This window comes from Limanda limanda, chromosome 9 (assembly GCF_963576545.1).
Source record: "Limanda limanda chromosome 9, fLimLim1.1, whole genome shotgun sequence".
NCBI lineage: Eukaryota > Metazoa > Chordata > Actinopteri > Pleuronectiformes > Pleuronectidae > Limanda > Limanda limanda.
The window spans coordinates 29,290,796-29,312,836 of NC_083644.1; the positions used below are offsets into that span (position 1 = coordinate 29,290,796).

The following is a 22,041-nucleotide window of genomic DNA, read 5'->3' on the forward strand; positions in this document are numbered from 1 at the left end:
GAATATGTTATTTCAGTTAGCTTGCTACCTATCTACGTTGTACCTAGACGTTCATTTAGTGGCCCTGTGCAAGGTTACTGCATCATCAACATCATGTAGATCATCCTCATGGCAGATTAGCCGTCACCTCAACCTCACTTTTTCAGTATTTTTTAGGCTGGAAACAAAGCAAAGAAAGTTGCATATGACCCAGATCAGGGCTTCGCTTGGTCAGGAATCCAATTATGAAAATTGGGGTGTGGTGCATGTAGTCTATCCAAGTGGCAACCAGTGTTGCCACTTGGATAAAAATGGATAAAAATGCACAGAACACAAACAGATATATGTTAAGATAAATGTATTCTTTTATATGTTCTGACCACAGTCAGATGGGATTGTACCTTGAACTGGTGTGCAGTATTGCTGTCAGTGTACTTGGGAACATGCAGGAAAATGAGGAGGTTCTGCCTGAGGTAGTGAGCCACAGCTGTCATCCAAGGAAAACAGTACTGGGGGAGGCTGAACTTCATCACCTCAGTGGCTGGGGATCCTGATGGCTGGATGAACTGTGCAGAAAATATATGATGAAAGCTTTTATTCAAAGCAATTTTAAGTTGTACAAGTGCATACAGAGGGTACTAAACCACTGACTCTGGTAATGCAATCTCCATGTAAATGGAACTAATAAGAAATACCCACAACACAAAGAACACTGCAATTGAAAAATCTAAAAGTGCTTTTACCAAATGAGAGAGAAAAATACCAAGAGCACTTTACCTCCACATCAGCTGGTGTCAGTTTGCAGTTCCTGACAAGCATGACAGTGATAATGTCCAAGGTGGTCTCGTCCAGGCGCTTCCGCAGAACCTTAACCAGCTCGTCTGTGATCTCTGGACCTGAACAAAAAAGTTAAAAAAGGGGTTAAAAACATCCATGTATGCCTCTCCTATTGCAAAGTTCATACGAAGAATGTGATTGGATTTAGTGATTAAAGGTGTCTGTGTAAATCAAATGAAGTACTAATTAGATTGTCCCACTGGCAGAAATAGAAACAGCCAGTCCTAATAGCCAGGTCTTTGCAAAGGTTTGAAATATAAGTCAGTAGAATGTAGACATTTAGCCAGTACATTACAGTACTTTATGGCCTTTTGAGCAACTTTTTCATAGAGTTCTACAAGTCAGTGTGTGAGAACAAAAGCGACACTATGAATTTAAATGATATAAAATTAATTTACAGACACTATCAAATATGGGCACCACCTAGTTTTGTAGTTCTACTACTGCACTGACACCAAGACATTACATAGTAATATTGCACTAACTCAGAGAGGAGTGGCATGTGAATGACTTAAAAGCGGTGAGCAGTTATTTGACAGAGTTTAGTTCTTTGATAGAAAGTTTTCAGTATTCTGGAAGAGCAGGCTTTGATGGAGCTGTAGCACATCAATCAATCAATCAAATTTTATTTGTATAGCCCATATTCACAAATCACAATTCGTCTCATAGGGCTTTAACATGGTGTGAAATCCTCTGTCCTAAACCCTCAGCAAGAGTAAGGAAAAACTACAAAAAAACCCTGTTAACAGGGTACAAATATGTAGAAACCTCAGAGAGCCACATGTGAGGGATCCCTCTCCCAGGACGGACAGAAGTGCAATGGATGTCAAGCTCCACATGAAGGGAGCTGGGTGTTGATAATTTTCTGCTGATTTAATGACTCCCTGGAGAGCCTTCTTGTTAGCCACAAAACAGCTAGCATACCACACCCGGATGCTATAGGTGATATGCTCATATAGGTCAAAGGTCATATGCTCAGCACTGGACATTAGTAGGTCTTTGGACAGTTTGGCTTTCCTCAGTGTCAGGTTGTTGATGGAGTACAGTTTACAGACTTCATCCCTGTTAGGAGACTCATCACCTTTGTGTCTGAAAAATTGATGACTGTATTGATTCTGTGGGTTTGTGTGCAGTCATGGGTAAAGAGGGAATAGAGGAGAGGGCTCAGCATGCAGCCCTGCGGAGCTCAAGTGCTGAGTGTCAGGGTCGGGGAATGATGTGTCCCTAGCAGTCTGCAGTCTATTTTTTACAGCTCTGTATATAAATAGGAAAGTGGATGTGTTCTCCTAAATGTCTTGTACAAATATGTCGCATTGACTGCACTGAAAACTGTACTGGCGTTAAGTGAATCCTTCAGGCGAGATCTTGATGGTTTTCACCGAGAGCTTTATTTGGTAATGAGGTTTGTATGCTAGTGTGAGAAAAAGGGATAAGTGGTCAGACTGGCCTAAGCGGCTAATGTGGCTGTAAACTTCGTCCAATATGTTTTGGCCTCTTGTAGGACATGTCACCCGTTAGTAGAAGGACAGTTTCCAGATTTGCTTGTTTGAAGTCTCCAGCCAAAGTAAAAAGCCCATCTGGGTGAGCAGATTGTAGTTTGCTAATGGCTGTTAGCACAGTGCCTAGTGCCATCTTGGTGCTAGCACTTGGTCTGATATACACGGCCATGAGAATGACAACTGTTACCTCCTGCAGCATATAAAAGGATTTATTGGCGCTTTAAAGTTATGACGTGGAGGACTCTTTTATTCAAAGCGACTTACAATTAGTGCTTTCAACATTTTAGAGGGGGTCATTTTAGAATTTCAGTATCTTGCCAAAGTACACTTCGACATGCAGACCGAGAAGATTGAGGATCAAACCGCCGACACTCTGGCACCGCTCTACCCCTCAGCCACAGTATAGCCAGAAGGTTGTGTCCATTGCTTAATAGACCTCTGAAATAGCAGACATGCAGTGACATGCAGTGTATAACTTTAGTTAAGTAAATTATTCACACTTTCAAAGTTACAAGAAAGCTGCAACCAGCAATACCAATGAGCCCATTCCAAATAGAGTAATTCTAGTGCAATCGCTGTCCTAAAATGTCCCGCCTAATTTCAAAATCACTTCAATTGCCTCTAGTTAGTCTTAGGATGTGCTTGAGGATCCAGCCTAGTTGCCTTTAAAACATTAGTAGTTTTATTTAATCCCCCACAAGTATTTTATCATGAATACCAGAGGCTAGATTTAAAAATTTTAATCCTTATCAGACCTTGATGTTACCCAGTTCTTACCTGCATTTCCCACTCCATGCACCAGCAGCAGAATGTGCTTGTCTACTTGTCCAACTGGCCGAGATCCCTCCACAGAAGACCTGGATCCCTGAGAAGAGAGAAACAACATGTTAACAATTTGGCAGCAACACTCTAACATTGGGGATATAGTGTGTATAGAAATGTCAGAATGTGTGTGTCAATGTGACTCTTAGCGTAAATCATTTTGAGTGATAAATAGGAAAGGACTGTATAAATGCAGTCCATTTACTTCATCTTTAATCAGGACCACATACACACACTGGCATCCTTATGTAACCCACAAATGTGATCATACATTCAAGCCAGTGCATACCAAAATTATTCTACTGCCCTTATCCCGCCAATTTACTGATGTAGTGTCGTATTTAATTAAAGATATGAAGCGCAGGTAAACAATACATGTTACTTTGTCAATCTACATCTGTTTGTCTTTCTTCCTCTACAAAGAACAAAACTTAATCTATTCTTGTGCAAGCTTATGTATCTAAAACTGTTTTCATTTGTACTGATCATAAATCAAATCTCACTAGCTTATCACTGTAAGTCTCAAGTCTGTGTCTACTAAGGCGATTTTCTTGTCAACCAACCTTTTCTTGTCACTATCAAGTATTACCAACATGAGCTGTAGTTTTCAGTCACAATGGGTTAATAATGCGTTTATTCACTTACTGTGAAGTCTTCGGAAAACAAGGGCTCTTGACTCCTGAAAAGCCCAATGGAGTGAGTCATGTGGAGGTTTCCATCCACATCAGAGTACTTTCCGGTTAGCGAAGTTTCACAAAGTCTAGAGAAGAACACAATAAAGCAGAACAGCTAGGTCACAACTAGGTCTAAATTAATTACAGCATAGCACCAGTAGCTAAATAGCAAAAACTGAATAAATGAAAACTCATCAGAAAAGATTGGTGATATCTAACAAGCTACAAGCAGGAGGATGCAAAAAAAAAGTGTTATCAAACTACAAGGTCAAATTGTGACACAGACAGTAGTAAGTTTAGGGCAGCTGTGGCTGAGGGGTAGAGAAGTCGTCCTCCAACCAGAAGGTCAGCAGTTTGATCCTAATCTTCCCCATCTGTATGCCGAAGCGTCCTTTGGCAAGATGCTGAACCCCGAATTTCCCCTCATAGAAAAAAAAAGTGCTGCTAATAGATGCACTGTATTAATGAGTGTGTGAATGGCAATCTGTACTGCAAAGCCATTGAGTGGTCATCAGGGCTAGAAAAGCGTGATATAAATACAGACCAAATACCAATAGTTATACATTCACTTTCCTAAGAATGTATGGCAGACAGACAACTGTTCATGTTGTTGCTGCAGCGATATCAATACAACTAAATTTCTACCTCAAAAACCTCTGGTGGTGGTTTTTCTGTTCGAGTAGACTAATGGACAAATCTCCACAATGCTCAGTCACAGATGAACTATTTAGCAGTAAACCCAAGGCACAGTTTATAAGAAACTTTGTGCTAAAAACACCTTGTAAAATTGTTACTCTGAATAAGGAAAAACTCAAATCTGGGTGGCAGTGTCCACAAACAAATCAACACAGAAAAGCATAAAGATATGCTTGATTCATTGCGAAACAGCAGTGGGTCAGAAATCATCAGCTGAGTAGGCGGTCCTTCATATATGGCCCAGGATGCATTTGCATTCACACAGCAAAAATAATACAGCCTGATGCCATCCATACCACCTCTGAATTTGGTCTGAGTGATCCGATCTCAAGATGCATCGAGGGCACATTTAGGTGCATTCAGACCTGGACTCAGTGCTCACTACTTGTGATTGGATCATTCAGGACAGATGTTAATACCAGGTCTGAACGAGGTATCTGGCTAACCTGAGGTAGAAGACTGATTTGGTTGAACGCTCCTGGTAGACAAACATGTTCTTTCTGTTGACCACACAGAAAGAATTCAACACAGACCGCAGGGCCTGGATTGCTGTGGCAGGGAGACAAAAACATATCATGAAGTTTGAGCAATGGTCACAATTCTTTTCTTAAAAAACAAACTGAGAAGTGATTTATTACTGTAAATATGAGAAAATGAGCAAATACTGCTTGCCTATACTAATTGTCAAATGTAAACACAATTACAACATGCTCTTTAGCATGTTAGTAGATAGCATTTTGGAGTGTGCCTGCAATAAGAATCTGAATATGTAATTGTGTTTACATTTAGATTTTACAGTAGTATGTGCAAGCAGTATTTGCTCATGTTCTCATATTTACATAGCAGTAGTAACAGAGCTAAGTCATGTTTACTTTAAATATTTTTTGCCTTAGTCTTTATTGTTTTGCCGGGTTTAATCCAAGGGACCCTGAGACTGACAGTTTTTAAAAACCTGAACCCTCCCATTAGTCAGTTTTGAACTGTAGAAGCCTCTGGGATGAGAGGTAAAACATCTTCAAGAAACACAAGTCCAGTTGCTGAAAAAACTGAAATATGATGTTTAAATAAAAAAAGAGATCTACCTTAGATCTACCACTTACCCCTGGACACCCCAATGTTAGGCCCCATCTTGAGACGTGGATGAATGTGAATGATTGTGCTCCACACCACATCACAGGCAAAATGTCCAGGGATGAACTGCATGGTGGCTGCCAAGTAGTCTCTGGCCTGGAAGCTGTCCTCTGTGTTGTAATCTATGTCGTCAAATAAAAAGCATGGTAGCGTGAGGGGACAATAATGTTAATTAACAGGGTTGCAACTAGCAGACGTTACAGTAAAAATTAAAGGGTCTGTTCATCCAAATTGCTAAAAAACTTTGTTTCCCCTCCATGACAGAGAGAAATTTATAAAACCGGACATATAAAAAATTATCCATTCTCCTCTGCCCTACCATCAGAAGTGTTGAGTCTCTGCCTGTAGAGAGATTCATTCTTCCAGATGTCTTCCTCACTTTCAGCAACCAGCAGAGAGTTACACACATGGCTGTCGTGTAGGTCCTGCAGCAGCATACGCTACAAAGCAGCATACACACACACAGAGTTAACACAACAAACAGTAAGCAGCAAGCACAGGAAACATTCTAGAAGATACTACCCATACAATTTTAGGACTGTGGTCATATGCATTTACATCACAACGCGATAAGTTTCCACTCTCAGTGAAGGTACTCAAAAACCTGAAAATTCAAGTTAACAGATGTAATGACAGCTCAGTAGGGACGAAAATCCTATGTATCTACAGCAATGGTCACCAACCTTTTCAAGCCCAGGATACCTTTAATTCCAAATGTATGCTGATATCCACCATGACATATTCCAAAAACCCACATAGCAGGGTCATATGTATTTTTTTGCAATTTCTGTTAAAGCTCAATGTACGAGCATAACTATACACAAAACTTTATATATTCAATACACACTATTCACATTAATATCAATTCATATTTACAGCATCTGTTCAATGTGTTCTGCAGAGGAGCTGCTACTGCAGCTTAAGGTTTTCACATAGGCTTTGTCCTGAATATGACCATAAATATGACTATTTCCTTGTATAAGAGAAGTCCTGTGTACTTAAAAATACAAGTACTATACAGTATGAAGGCGTGTCATATTATACTTAGTTCACTATAACCCTCCCCTGCCCCCATTTAAAAAAAAAAAAATGCACAGATTTGTTTTGAAAAGCATATGCTACGTGTATGCATTTCAGTTTATACATAAATTCAAAAGATAAACATTAAAACTCAGGTGAAAAGTAATTTTATCTGTCTGTCACAAACATACATATTTCCAACACTTCCCGAACCCATTTCAAAGTAAAAGCACTATAAAATTTCACTTTCTGAATCCTGTAATTTATTCTAAGGAGGGTTGGATTGTTGTCACAAGATGCACATCTTCATACCGTAGAGTCCTGACTTTTAGTGTAACTCATAATCCGACTTGTATTCAAGGAAATGCAGTCAATATAGCAGCAGCTCCGTCGCTAGTAGTGGACACGCTGCCCGTGTGAACAACAGTCAACCGACACACAGTTGGTCTGCAATACAAACGCAGCCATTGTGTCCAGAGAGTTTCAGCGATCGACAGTGAAGACTGTCGCGAGAGACGGGTTGGCAACCACTGATATACAGGAAAGAACATTACAGTTTAGCAATTGCTGAAACCACAACTAACATGTCTGGACTGTCTCTCTGATTATGTCTAAATATCAGATATTCTACAAAAAAACTTAAAGAAAATCTGTGATGCAGGCAGTTGAGTGTTGCAGTGGCCACCTGATTGACTATTCTGCAGATTTCACCAATCTTCCTGACCACCACTTGATGCAATTGTAGGCATTCGGGCAGATTCTGCTCTTCTTCCTTCTCGTCCAATTTGTCAGCACTGACCTCTTTTGCTTCTGTGAAGCACCTGGAAAGAAAAATCCTATTAAATTAATTGGATCCAATAACAGCCATCACGGCTGTCATGGATAGAATATCAGTCCTTGGAATAGTACTGAAAGTCTGACTTGGACATCATAATTACCTATTTACTTCATAATTCTTGATACGAGAAGAATATTTTCCCCATTTGAGTAAATAATCACAATATTAAAGGGAAATTAATGATGACACTTCATTACAATAGCTGAAATTTCCAGGAAACATGATGCAATTGTTTTATTTTGAAAAAAGCAAAAATGGGCCAAACTAGTAAGAAATTACACCCTATGATGAGCCACAGACTACAGCCTGATTACTGAGCAAGAATCAACAGTGCTGAAGTATGACTGACCTGGAGTGGGAGTAGACCTTAACTCTGTCCTGGTGGATCCTAACAATCAGCCAGAAGTCTGGCATCAGTGGTGACTGAAACTCCAGTTCATCCGGTGTGGGGCTCTCACACTCAGAGTCACTGCTTCCGCCATCATAACCTTCAAACAAACACAAAGGCCATATTAGGAAAGCGTCACTTAGATCATTTTCATCATTAAGTCATTTAAACCATTGTAATGGACATTTAATGAGAACAGCATGAACGATCAACAGCTCCTTATTTCCCGATTATTCAAGGTGAGTTTTTCAAACATTGCAAAGAGTATAAAACAGTACAGTCTGTAGTATACCACAGGATCCAATGTCTGAACAGCATACTAATGATAAGAACCTAAAACATGGAATTTGGATTGTTTATATTAAAACATTCCAAAAGTCACATTAGGCAGGTGATACATTACTGTATTCTTCATTAAAATCTATCAATAAATCCAATTATAATTATATAGCCATATGGGACAAGTACATGGACAAAATTTGCAGAGCTGTGGAGACTAGGGACTTTGCATATTTCCTTCCTTTTATGATCTGTGCATGACACCCTCCACTCCCCATCACATGTCCACTCATGGGGCCTGAGAGAGGATGAAACTGTCAAATCTGCACCAGATTGGAAGAGGGCCATCACCTTCAGTAAAGAGGGGGTCAGACCTTCCTCAATTAAAGACCAGAGGTAAAGTTACTGCGAACTGCCAAATGTAAAAAAAAAATCTGGATCCGCCAACTGATCTGGATCCACAATAGAATTGAATGGTTTCTTCCCTGACCCATGATCCTTCCTTTAACCCAATTACAATCTGTTTGGTTGTTTTTGAGTAATCTTGCTTACAAACAAACAAACCGACCATTGAAACCAACCAACAAAAAACAAACATGGGCGAAAACACAATTTTCTTTGTGTAGTTGAATGACAATAAGTAAATACCTATGCCAATCCAAAAATCTCCCTAAAACCACATTTAAATTCACTGGATCCAGATTTCAATTTGGATCTGCACCACTCTTTTCCAGTATAAATCTGCCATCTGTTGAACTGAACGCCATCTCCTTCTTCTGCAACAGTCATCTGGATTGAATATTGCTGGTGGGACAAAGGGTTTGGTTCGAAGCAGTCAGAGATATTTGGAGTGAGGGGTTTCAAGTCCAGTGGGTCATCGGAAGCTTCGGTGATGGGTCCATCATTTAAGTGGCCTCCACTTCACAGAGCAAAGTGTGTCCCTCATCCAATGTTTGCTGGTGCATGAGAGCACTGAGAATACATCTGATTGTCTAATTTGTCTTTCAGAGATGCCTCCAGGGTGTGATCCTGAAGTTTGTTAAATTTGCCTACAGAATTTTTCCCTGCTTTACTCTGTGAGGTTTTCAGGATTGAGATCTAGCCGTCAGAGCCGGAGACTAGCTGCTAAAGCTGCTAAACCAGCCCCAGGGCAGGTCATCCTTTACCTGCAACAATACCAGAAAAAGCATCTTCTGGTCCGCAAGGCCCGGCCGAGAGGAAAGCTGGAATAACGCGGCCAGCAGATCCGAATCGTGGAGAACTACAGCCCTGAAGTTTTGAATTAGTGGTTTGAGTACAGAGATGCAATACTTGCCTTATGTTTCCATTCTGACTTATGCCGGGAGTTTTCTTATTACTTATTGTCATTAAATTGTTGAATCTAACTGTCCTGTTATAAAAACGTACAGATCCTCCTATCCTGACATAACTATGCTCAAAGTTCAGTTGGATTGACCTGAAAACATCATTATATAAATTCTACTTAATGTTTGCATCTGCCTGATATCAGGAAATGTGATTTAGTTTGAACCTAAACGTCCTTGTGACTATTTGATTTTCTTCCCAGTGTCTATACACAGGGGGGCATTTTGCCCATTCTCTGCCGATGTCTGAGCACTGGACACGTCCTGCCTGCATGATATCGAAGGATGAAGTGGAGCCCCTTGAACTGTGCATAAAAGCTGGCACATCTCATGAGCCATTTGTCAGATCCTTGAAACCTGCAGTGGTTTTGAGAATTCTGTCCCTGCTTGGCCAAGTAGTTGCTTTGTAACTCTGTTTGTGTTCAAATATATTCTCTGTAAAATGTTTCTCTACCATTAATTGAATTCTTGGATATCATAGAATTGATCACTCAGTCTGATGGTTTATTTCCTCACCAGGGAATTAAATACAAATTCCCGCCACACTTATGTTTATCATTCTACATTTATAGCTAAGGAGAAAGGTTAGCCTCCTTAATGGTTTTAGCTGGAACGTCTAGGGTTTAAACCACCCCATTAAGAAAAGGAAAGTGCAATCACACATCAAGCAATTCAAAGTTTCGGTTGCCTTTTTTCAAGAAACTCATTACGTGCCTCGGACAACTCCCGTCTCACTGGGCAGGGCAGCACAATCACTCCACATTTTAGGCCAAGGCTATGGAGTCTCAATCCTTATAAACGAAAATGTTCCCTTTGAACATCACAGTGTTATATCTGATACAAATGGTCGTTTTGTGATTGTCTCAGTGAAACTGTATAATACAAGGGTGGTGCACACTATCATGTAAGCCCCAAGTGCAGATGATGTGCGCTTCTTTGAACGTTTCTTCTCTTCATTGCCGGATCTGAGATCATACTAGGGCTGCCGCGATTAGTCTACGTCATCAATATTTTAAACCGACGCATCTTTTTATTTTATTTCATGAATTTACCTTTTTCGATTTCTAAAACGTTTCATTTCAATTCCTTACAACAAATGTTTTTCTTCAATATCACTACGTAAAGCCGGGTTTACACCGGATACCGAAGTGCTCTGCGTGCAGCGCCATTCTTGAGCGCGCAGGCGCCTGGCTGTTCACGCGGGATGCACATTTCTCAGCGCCAGTCAGCCCGCGATTGTGCTTTCTCCGCTTGTTGTTGTATGTAACCCGTTCAATGTACTGGTTTGTGGGTAAGTTATGATGGTCTTCATAGCCCCCCCCACCCCTCTCTTTCTCTCTATGTGAAATGGGGACACTTAATTATGTGATTGGGAAAATCGGGGAAATTAAAACTCCAGAACCTTGGTGTGGCCCATCGCAGCCCATGTGAACCACACAAAAGGTGTAACAGGGGGGTGGATAGGGTGCGGTGCTTCGGAAATTAAATGAAATGGTCAATTGATTAATTGATTGATTTTTTTGGAGGAAAATGTATCGTTTAGATTATTCAACTAATCGGTAAAATAGTCGACAGATTAATCGATAGAAAAATTGTTGTTAGTGGCAGCCCTAGCTCATACTCTCTCATTCTGGGTTGGGATCTTAGTTGCTGGTTGGATACAGCGCTAGATTGTTCATCGCCTAACGCTGCAACTCTGAGTAAATCTACCTCACTTATTCAGTCCTTCCAATGCAATAACGGTATTTGTGACGTGTGGTGCTGCCTCCATCCAAGCAGGAGAGAGTATTCCTTTTTCTCAGACGTTCATCATACCTACTCCAGGATTGATTACTTTTTTTTTGATAATGATTTGCTCACATTTGCCCACTCCTGCGAATGTCAGAGTATAGTGATATTAGACCACGCCCCCGTAGTAGTAGCAAAGAGCTTCCCTGATCTCCCTAAAGCACATAGACAATGGCGCTTTAACTCTACCCTACTGTCCAAATTCAAGTCAGGTCAAATTTCTTAATTTTCTAATTTTATTCTCCTCTAGAGGAACATTTGGCTAATTTGGGTGAATTCAAAACCTTATTCAAGCTTTTCTACCTGCCTTGCATTTAACTGTATTATAATGCTGTGCACTAGCTAAATTTACAGCTCTCATCTATGATTTGTGCTGTGATTATCTGAACCTTAACTTTAAGATATTGAAGGGGATTACACATCTGTATTAGATGATTAACTTTTAGCCTTATCAATAGTTTGGTGCTATAAGTGGCACTGACTGATACAGACTCCCCAAGTCTGGCAACAAACTCGGAGCTCTTGTACTTTTGTTTAGTCCCATGATTGTGCACCACAATGTTATTTTATGTTAATTTTATTTTTTTGTGTCATTTTATAAATCATTACAAGCAACTAAACATTCAGACTATAAATGTAGAGGCACTGAAAGGGGATAGATAGTAGAAACGTTTTATAAAACAATTTCACCGAGACTAATAAGAAATAGTTGACTATATTTTGGGTGGTTTAACATCTTTACAATATTTCACCAAAGGGTGGTAATAAGAGAATTTATCAGAATGAGACTGAATTAACTGTGGATCCATGCTCCAGCTGAGCTGTTGAGTTCAAGATTTAGTCAAATGTATTTTTACACTGACTATTTGGATTAAAACTTGTACGAACTGAAGAAAAAGTGATAAATCCCTACAGCTTGATTCCATGATAGCCATCTTGTTATGTGCTCTTACAATGAGAGATTGGCGGGAGTGACTATGTGTTGAAACGGTATCTGTCACATTATTGTCAATGTAACAACTTAGTGAGGATGAGTGACAAGATTTCAAAGTTGTCACAATAACCAAATTTTTCAACAACTGATCATCATGACTCACCTTTATCCAGAACTTACCTTGCATATCTGAGTCCATACTGCCCTGGCTTGAGACGACACTCTGGACTCGACCCGGCCTGAGTTTGCCGCAGCCTGAGGAAGACAGTCGAACATTTGTCCAATTTCCTGTAAGCAGCATCACAAGCTGAAATTTACATATATACAGTCTCTGAGTCTTGCTCCTGCCTGTCCCAAGGGGATGGACAGCTCATGTAAAAATCAGTACAGAGTCTTAAAATGTACAGCCCCCGAAACAGAGAAAAGCAGCACATCCTTTTTCTATTTTGGTGCTTCATGAATGACTTTAAAACTTAAATGACAATGATCAATAATCAAACTCAATGAAAGGTTATCTACAAACTCAAGTCTGAACACAGGTGAACATCTTCAATTTTGATATTCAGTCCAGCACCAGGGTTAAGTCTGATAGCAGGTTAGCAGTGGATATTCTGGATTTCTGTATTTGGATTAATTATCAAAATTGTTGCAGATTAATTTTCCTTTGCTATAGATCTTGAAAACATTACAACATGTTGCAGGCATTAGAACACTTATTTCACTTGTAGCAGAATTAAGTGTCAGTTATTATGGTAAGACATTACCACAAAGTAATATGTAATGGTAAAAAACCCTCCTTGTAAAGGAATGAAGTTTGATGCTGACGTAAATAAAGATGTATGACAAATGTATGTCCATAGCAATAATTTACATACAGCCCATCTATATATCTCAGAAAATATATTACAAATGTGTGTTTTTAATTAAAGTGCATAGGTCTATGATGCACCTGTTTACATTATGTCTGTTGGACTTACTATGAGAGGCTGACTGCATGGACTCAGCCAAGTTGACACTTGATGGCATCTTGGGGGGTGAGGTCTGCTCTGTACAGTAATAATCTTGGAGCTGGGGGGCACTGGGCGGCCCTCGGCCTCCAACCATGCTAACCGAGCTCTGATAAGTGGTATGATCTTCTTCAAGGTTCAAGGCTTTGATTGGCTCACGAGTGTCAGCAGTTATGTCACTGGGATTGTCAATAACAACACTGACAGTTTTATTGTCTTCACTCTGCAGTGGGATAGAGGTCCAGAGAAAATAAATATTAACAAAGGACAATAAAGTTGTCTAATAGTGAATAATACAAACTAGTTAGTTTGTATTATTCACAAGGGTCAGTCAAAAATCAACCTGATATTAAAATCAGCCAACAAGCCAGCAAAAAAAGTTAAAACGTACACCCAAGGATTTTTCCATAACCGGTACAGCAGAAAGGCTTGGCTAGCAGGATGCAGCCATGTAAATGCAGTCTTTTGCTTTTCATGTTTACTACAGATACAACATGCTGGAGTTACAGATTCTTCTCCCGGTCATTCAAGCGAACTGCAGTGCTTGATGAAGTGGTGGCACACAGACTTCCCGGAACCTCCACAGTCGTGCTGTTAACACTGTGTATGAGCACAAGGATGACCTTCTACTGTTTTTCCAAAACCATCAGAGACTCTGGTAACTTTGATCCTCAAACTGTCAGAGAGGCTTGGGGCTCTGTGAGAATTCTTGAAGATAAAGAGTTCGGCTTTTTCCTGGCATTGTTTCAAAAGACCATGCCACACATGGACATGCTGTTCAAGTTGCAGATGCAGACTAGGAACATCGACCCTGTCAACATCTCAGGAATCATCCAGAGGTTCACCAACGGCATGCAAATGATCAGGTAAACAATTAATTATTATTGGATTACAGAATATTAAACATTGAAACAATTTCCTCATAATAAGCAGTTTATAAAAACATGAATGTAAGTGGTTTAACACACTAGAGCAACTAGTAAATATTTAATTAAATATTGTAAAGACAGTTCACAGGAAATCCAATTATGACAATGTAGATACAGTTTGTTTATACAGTACACAATGACAGACCTATTTTTATGTTTCCAGCAGGTTAGTTTCTGAAACAATTATTGTGGATTCTAACTTGTGTTTTGTATCAGGGACTCCATTCCTTCTGTGCATGGGCAAGCCAGTGGGTATGTGCACCAGAAGCCCACAAAGAAGCAGAGGACACTAGGACAAGGAGAACACCAGCGGTTGGCTACAGAGTTAAGCTGTAACATAATTATTTTATCAACACTATAATTCTGTTTTTTTCATATTTGGTATTTGTTAATGTGAAAAGATTTGTCAAATGACCCTTTATGTTTCACTGTCTGCCTACTTAAATTCTGGGTTAATAATATAAGTGTTGCACACTTTTTATTTATTTATTTATATATTTTATTTTTATTATGTGACATGTTTGTTATGTTTGTATGTTTCATTTCATAGGTACATATGTGACACCATTATGAGCCATGCCAGAGACTGGTTCTCTTTCACCAAGCACCATATCAGTGCCACCTTATTACAAGACCTTTTCCCAGAGCACAATAGGAGGTTCCAAGATTCAGCTCTGGATACCACACGGGAGGCCTACCCCATGTTGGGCAGGGACTAGCTTAAAACAGAGCTATGCCTTATATATGTGAGAACATCAAGTTCAGAGCTTGCAGTGGTGCACTGACCCTCTTACAGTGGAGAATAACCTCCAAAATTCTGATCACTACACCCACGACAACACCAGAGTCAGGGAGGTGCTTCTCTTCCTTAAAGGGCCCATATTATGAAAATTCCACTTTTGTAGTGCTTCTACACGTTAATTTTGGTATCTGGCATGTCTACCGTCCCAAAAACTCTGGAAAAAAACAACTCCCGCGATTTGTTGTGGATCCTCTATGTCAGAAACGATACGCTAGATGGCGTCGAATGGGATTACGGCCGAAAAATACGTCATGTTCCAACCATGCCCATGTAGAGAGTCTCGCTACATGGCCTTGGACCACCCCCCACCATCATCGCACCGGCTCCATGGAGAGATGGCCCGGCTCCCCGGCTAGCGTTACCTCGCGAGCTAACGCAAGCTAACGCGCTCCACCCTCTCCCCGTAGGCACTCCACCAGCTCCGTGGGGAGAGACCGTCTGTCGCTGGGGAGAGACGGTGGAGCCTGGGCTCCCCCGGGACACCTCAAACGTTGACTCAACTGTGTGGAAGGAAGCTGCTGCTGCGGCAGCTCCAGCTCCCACTGCTCCCAGTGCGGGGCTGCGCTGGGGAGCTGGGGCTCTCGCAGCCAGGCTTCGGCCCACCCGACTCTGGTTCAAACGGTATGGTTGCAAGATTGTATCTTCGTCTCCAGTAGCCATATTTATACAGAGGTAATGGATAGATCAAATCTGGGCGCTTGTATCTTGTGATGGAGGGAGGAGGGGTGAGGGGGAGAGGGTGAGAGGGGGGCGGGGCACTCAAAACGGGTCAATCTGAGGAGGGCTGTTTTAGACAGGGTAAAAGAGGTGCTGTTTTAAATTATCCTTGTGGTATTTTGACCAAAATATGTTACAGACATTTCATTAAGACCCCAAGGAACCATATCAACTGTGGTAAAATGGGCATACGATTAGCCCTTTAACAAAAAAATGTTTTCAAAGACAAATAGTTTACTACTGACTCAAAAAGAGGTAAATAGATGTTGTGTTGCAAAATAATGCTGCCATGGCAAATCTAGTTAAATGGTTTTGTATTTATATAGTGCTTCTCTAGTCTTGATGACCACTCAAAGTGCTTTACAGCACAGTTTTACATTCACCCATTCACACACACATTCATACAGTGCATCTTATCGCAGCACTTTGTTATTCTATGGGGGGCCATTCAGGGTTCAGCATCTTGCCAGACTGGGGATCGAACCGCCAACCTTCAGGTTGGAGGAAGTCTACCCCTCAGCCACAGCCGCCCTTACACAGGTGCAAAAGCAAAACACAGCAAGGTTCACAGGTTCGAAAACAGGGACAGTCAGAGGTAAATGTCTCAGTCAGTCAGAATCTGGTAGGGACATGTGGAAACTAGTTACCAGTAACTAGTGGGAACGCTGTACTGATTTAAGTTTGGTAAAGGCATGATCCTTAAACCAAAAGGAATAAAGACAGACATCACTGTTAAAATCAACAAATCTGACCTCGCTGTCTGCCTTTGCTTCACTCCCCAGCATCATGTCCTCCATCTGTGCTCCAACACTGTGTGATGGTGGGTCTGCAGTTTTCTCTGAGAGCCTCCTGGTAGCATGGATCCTCTGTGGGTGAAGTCTGCTCAGGGACATGTAGTAGAAGTTGTCCTGTTGTCCATTCAGGACATAGCCAGAGAATGACATTCTATGGAACTCCTGCAGGATCAGACGTTATCCAATCACACATCACAATTTTATACTTTTCTGTATGTGTCAAAGCACTGATACAAACACTAAATATTCACATTCTGTGTGATTCTGTGTCAAAGTTTTTTTTTTTTAGGAGGAAGTCAGTGAATGCAGCATCAGTATGGACTGTACATAAAATAAGACTAAAAAATGAAATGTCACACTCACCACTCAATGAAAATGAACACCTTCAGATTTTTCTCAGGGTGCAATGGTGTTTTCCACAACCAATTAACACAAGTAGTTTATTTGTTTCCGTGCACCCTTTGAATAGTTTCTATTCATATTCATTGTTAACAATATGATGGTTATTGTCTTTGATTATAATGAAGGAGAATTATATTTGGACATTTGGGTTTTTCTGTATACCATACATTAATCAATATGAATTGTGACAATTAAGCTGTCTTTGTTTAAAATAAATGAAGAAATTATATTTCCTGCTATATCAAAAATATACAGAGTCATAACCCCAAAACTGTGGTATGAACCAAACTGCAGTTTTGTGTGTTTTTTTTCTTTGTCGTTCTGTTTTCTCTGTCGGACTGTGTGTCTCTGTGTCTCTGTGTGTGCGTGCTTGCGTGCGTGCGTGTCCTTGCCTCTTTGAATTTTTCCAGGGACTGCTCAGGCCCAAAGACAAACTGAAGTGGGACATCTTCACATTGACAGTGAGGTCGACCACTGGAGCGCAAAACATGTTCCGCTACTTTCTGTAGCGTGGCCGAGCTGATGACCCGTGTGTGACGCAGAGCAGAAACAATCTCATCCTCCAGTAGCCATTGGATCTAAACAGACACACAGCCAAATCAAGATAAGATCATCACTGCTGTGTGTACACTGACAGCAAAAGTATGGATGTCACTCTTTTCTTCCTTCCAAAAGCATAATGCAATATAGTAGCTCCTAAAGAATGCAAAAGACAATATTCACACAAAGTGTTTTTTATATAATTAAATCCTGTGTGTAAGTTTGCCCCTTGGTCATTGAAAAAAAACTAGGAATTACTGCATGTTTAATAGTTTGTGCCAAATTATAAGAAAATCCCTCAAGGTACTGAGATGTGGTGTTCATGAGTGACAGACAAACAACCTTAAGTCATAATGCCTGAAGCCATGGCTGTTGACCATTATATTCTCGGGAAGAACAGTGCAGGATAAGAGTGGACATTTAACGTTCAAAAAAATTCTGTTTTTTGCGCATTGGTTATAATAATGTCTGTGCCATCGGACATAGGCAGAGCCGGGGTCCATTACAGTTTAGGTGTAACCTGAGCGGTAAATTATCTAAATTAATCTATGAGGTCTATGCTATGCTTGAGATCCTGTTAGCCAATCAGGTCGTTGTAGTGTTGAGGGGGCTGAGAGAGCACCTTCACCTGCACCACAGAGGATCAGTCAGCACAGGTGAGAGCTGTTAGCTGATTGATCCTCATGCTTAAAAGGCAGAGTATGAGCTGCCTCAGGCTCTCAGGAACACACAGGACACTGGCAGGTTCACGACGACGAGACCAGAAAGGACTGAGCTGTGAAGCTAGTCCCTTTAAGTTAGTTTATTTATATTTGTTCATCTGTGTGTGTGTGGTTATTGAATAAACCATGCTTAAAAGCAACAGTTCTGTCTCTGGCTGTGTGTGTGAGAGCCTTGTGGCATGGTCAACTGCCACAGTCAGTCAGCTGATTGAAATATCTATGTTAAGAAGAGCAGCTGATGATATCAATCAAGTTGCTAAACAAACCCTGACTACCTGAACTTTCATTGCAGAATTGGCCAGGATTATTGACTGGAAATTAGTGAAACAGGATGAAACGAAGGTGAGCTAACCCATGAGCTAGGATCAAAGTTATGATCAGTAATCTTCATCCTGCCAGTGTGGTAGGATAAGGCAGCTAAACTTTTCACCCACATTCAAATTTCCCTTGATCCACACATACACTGGGCCCAGCACTTACACACACAACTCTCCTAGGCTGCCTAAGAAAATGTATTTGGTGTTGTGCATTATAAAATATTTTTTTGTGTGTCATATGGGGTGTTTCCTGTTTTTTTGTGTATATTTTCAGATGAATTGTGGACAATGGTTATATTGAATATTAGCATTGGTGCACTGAATTGAAACTTAAAATGAAACTTAAATTTTAACATCTATCATTATAATCAATAACAAAGTTCTGAAGGTCCATATTTGTTTATCCCACTAGGTAACAAAATTCGCACACATGGTGTGTCCTTCCTCTGTTATACTGACGACACACAGCTCTAGGCCCACTTGCCTCACTTAGCTGAGTTCTTCAGAAACTTGATGTGTAAGTGTTTTCTTCAGTTAAACTAATTCAAAATAGAAATGGTTTTTCTTAGCTCTACAAAAATGAAAAAGGCCCTAATTTTGCACTACTCTATGGTTTAATTTAAGGTGTTGGTACCCCTGAGACGATACATTAGTGGTTTCAAGTCGAAAAAAAAAATACTGCAATGTGTATTTGTGTATAATGTTTAAGAATCATTAACACCCTGAGGCTGTTATAAAACAACAGAAAAACCATTACATGCCTAAGGTCCGTTAGCTTAGCCACTTCTGGTGGACCTTAAGCCTTAAAACTTGGTGTAAATGACCTCGTTTGGAGTCAAATTTGAATGTCAGGGCTTGCGGTCACTTGGATGACACCACAGGAATGGAACAAGTTCTTGCACTCATTTTATTTTGGAGAGATTGTAAAAGGCAGATACGCAGTTAAGACTGGGCTATATTTTTGTTGGAATAATGCCTTGCAGTGCATACTTTTTTATATATAATATAAATGAGACAAGTTTTTAATTTTATTTTTGATTAATTATATTAATCAGGTAATACAAAAATATTGTAAGATTAATGGAGAAACAAATTATCAATAGGTGCAGCCCTACTCCTGACCCCCAAATGTGTACTAATAGTAAAAACGCCGACATGTGGATTTTCAAAATATTGGGCCTTTAAGGGTATATCTGGATGATAAACTTTTGGAGCCCATCAGTCAGTGGTGGGGGTGTGGTGGATCACACTCCTGCAATACGGAAATGTATGCCGGTTGCTTGAGGCGCTCAGTGAAAGTAGTATCCATCAAATTTGTGTTGAATCCTTCCTGCCAGCCAGAGAAGACTGTAAAATATTTATGGATGGCCACCAACATAGACACGATTATTCTTGGCAGAAGGTTTTAAGGGGGATGTTTTATTTGGTAATTTTGGTTAAGGGGATGGCTCCCCTGTCTTACCTTCAAATCACAATCTGGGTAAAGATAATAGGGAAGGCTGTCCACTTCTGTTTTTGTATTAATTATTTGAATATGACTGCGTTACTTCTTTTATAGCTCACACTAATGATTCTTGCTGTTCTAGGTTTGTAGCCTCATAGTTCAATGCACTTATTGTAAGTTGTTTAGGATAAAAGCGTCAGCTAAATTGAATGTAATGTTATGTAATAGTGAGACTCACCTTATCCATTGTGGCCAGAATTGCTAACTTGTGAGCACCTGGGAGTTTGGATAAAGGATCACCAGAGACCCTGTTGGTAGAAAAACTGAAATTTAATTGACGTAATTAAACTCAATTTTAGAGAACATACAGCTCGCTATTGTCCTGTAGAACAAACTTACCCATCAATTTCGGAACCCCTGAGACTGTCCAACACTGCAATAAGCTCTTCATCAGAGCGATAAGAGGAGGGCTGTCCTGGTGAACGATTCAGGGACACACTGCTTTCTGAGGTGTACCTGCACTCACAGAAGAGATCTAACGTGATGTTTGCTGAGGAAGACATTTACAGCGTTGAGTCATATTCTAATTATTTTATATCTAAAGACGTTTAGGTTCAGGGAGTGCAACGGTCACTGTACAAGACGAGATATTGCACAGACACGGGTGAGATCCTGCTTATTCAGACATTTAGTTTACTTTGGCATAATGTAAACCTGATAATTGTCGACATTTCTGACTGAAAAATGAATTAAACAATTAATTTTCAAAGAAGTTGGGCAATTACTTTAATAGACTGATTGATTGACATATTTTTCACTGATTGAGTGAACAAAAGTTCTATAAATGCACGAAAGAAATAGTAAAATAAATGCATCCAACACAATTTGTCAGCCTTCAGTGATGTGCACAATGCATTTTATACTTTTGTTCACTTGCAAGGAAACTATACAGAGGAACTTTAACAGTGGAGTGTGATTAAGAATCCAGATTAACGATTTATTAACTAGGTTAAAAACATAGACTGTATATAAAAATGGACATAGTGTCCATGACGATACCTTGTCAGATCAGGCTAAGGAGCTAGGCTAGATGCTATCCTGTGTTTCTAACCAGCAAGCGCTGCAGTCTTGTTGTGTCTGGATAGTGCAGTCATTCAATTGAATGTAGTTACAGGTACAGTAAGTTAGCCTGAGACTATTGAACAAAACCTGAAGTACTAATTGATTTGATAGCATAATAATACTACATATGCTTAAATGATTCCAGTGTTTTTTTAAATATCTAACTGTGATATTTTACAGTGTGTAAGTTTAATGTATTTGTGTAAAGTTTACATAACTTAAGTTAAGAGTTGTGTATTTGGCAGTCACTTGATTGTAATTTTAGTAAATGTTAATAAACTCTTTTGGGGAGGACATTGACGGGGTCACACACTGCACTACTGACTACCTGAACTTCTGCATGGACATGTCGCTCCCACTAAAACGGTGCGCTGCTTCCCTAATAACAAGCCTTGGATTACCAGCAATGTCAAACATCTCCTCAACAAGAAAAAAAGGGCCTTCAAAGAGGGGGACCAGGCTGAGCGGCAGCGCGTATAGGAAGAGCTGAAGGCCATGCTGAAAGAGGCAAAGGACTCATACAGAAGGAAGGTGGAGCAGAAGCTGCAGGAGAACAACATGAGAGGTGTGGGATGGCATGAAAACCATCACAGGCTGCAAGAAGAGCAGCGGCACTGTTGAGGGGGATGTGGTGAGAGCAAACCAGTTTAACAAACCTTTACAATAGGTTTGACAACCCTGCTCCAGGGGGTAATGACTGTTTAACACCTAGTCCTGCATCCCCCCCGCCAGCCCCATCTGCTGCTGTTACCTGCTCACTGCATGCCACACAGCCCCCTCACCCTCACATCCCAGAGATCCACCCCTCCCCCCTGCTCGGACCACAGTCAGTGTGGCCCCTCCTGCCGCAGGCTTCCAGCCCTCTGCTATTATGGGGGAGCCCCTGCAGCATCTCTTCAACCTGAGCATCCAACTGGGGAAGGTCCCTGCACTGTGGAAAACATCCTGTCTCATCCCCGTTCCGAAAAAGCCAGACCCCAGTGTGCTGAATGACTT

At 40.5% G+C, this 22,041-nt stretch overlaps 1 protein-coding gene across 1 annotated transcript in view; it reads right to left on the reverse strand.

Moving 5' to 3' along the window:
* The window catches only part of szt2 (SZT2 subunit of KICSTOR complex), a 160,731-nt gene that overhangs the window by 58,588 nt on the left and 80,102 nt on the right, over positions 1-22,041 (reverse strand). Inside the window, exons 34-48 of the mRNA XM_061078706.1 lie at positions 20,323-20,439; positions 20,162-20,231; positions 17,293-17,478; positions 16,457-16,660; positions 13,227-13,479; positions 12,430-12,504; positions 7,846-7,984; positions 7,344-7,479; positions 5,958-6,078; positions 5,608-5,760; positions 4,954-5,056; positions 3,783-3,897; positions 3,093-3,180; positions 757-875; positions 381-545 (exon numbers count right to left, since the gene is read on the reverse strand). Of these exons, the coding sequence (XP_060934689.1) occupies positions 381-545; positions 757-875; positions 3,093-3,180; positions 3,783-3,897; positions 4,954-5,056; positions 5,608-5,760; positions 5,958-6,078; positions 7,344-7,479; positions 7,846-7,984; positions 12,430-12,504; positions 13,227-13,479; positions 16,457-16,660; positions 17,293-17,478; positions 20,162-20,231; positions 20,323-20,439 (2,044 nt within the window). The remainder of the gene's footprint in view (positions 1-380; positions 546-756; positions 876-3,092; positions 3,181-3,782; positions 3,898-4,953; positions 5,057-5,607; positions 5,761-5,957; positions 6,079-7,343; positions 7,480-7,845; positions 7,985-12,429; positions 12,505-13,226; positions 13,480-16,456; positions 16,661-17,292; positions 17,479-20,161; positions 20,232-20,322; positions 20,440-22,041) is intronic.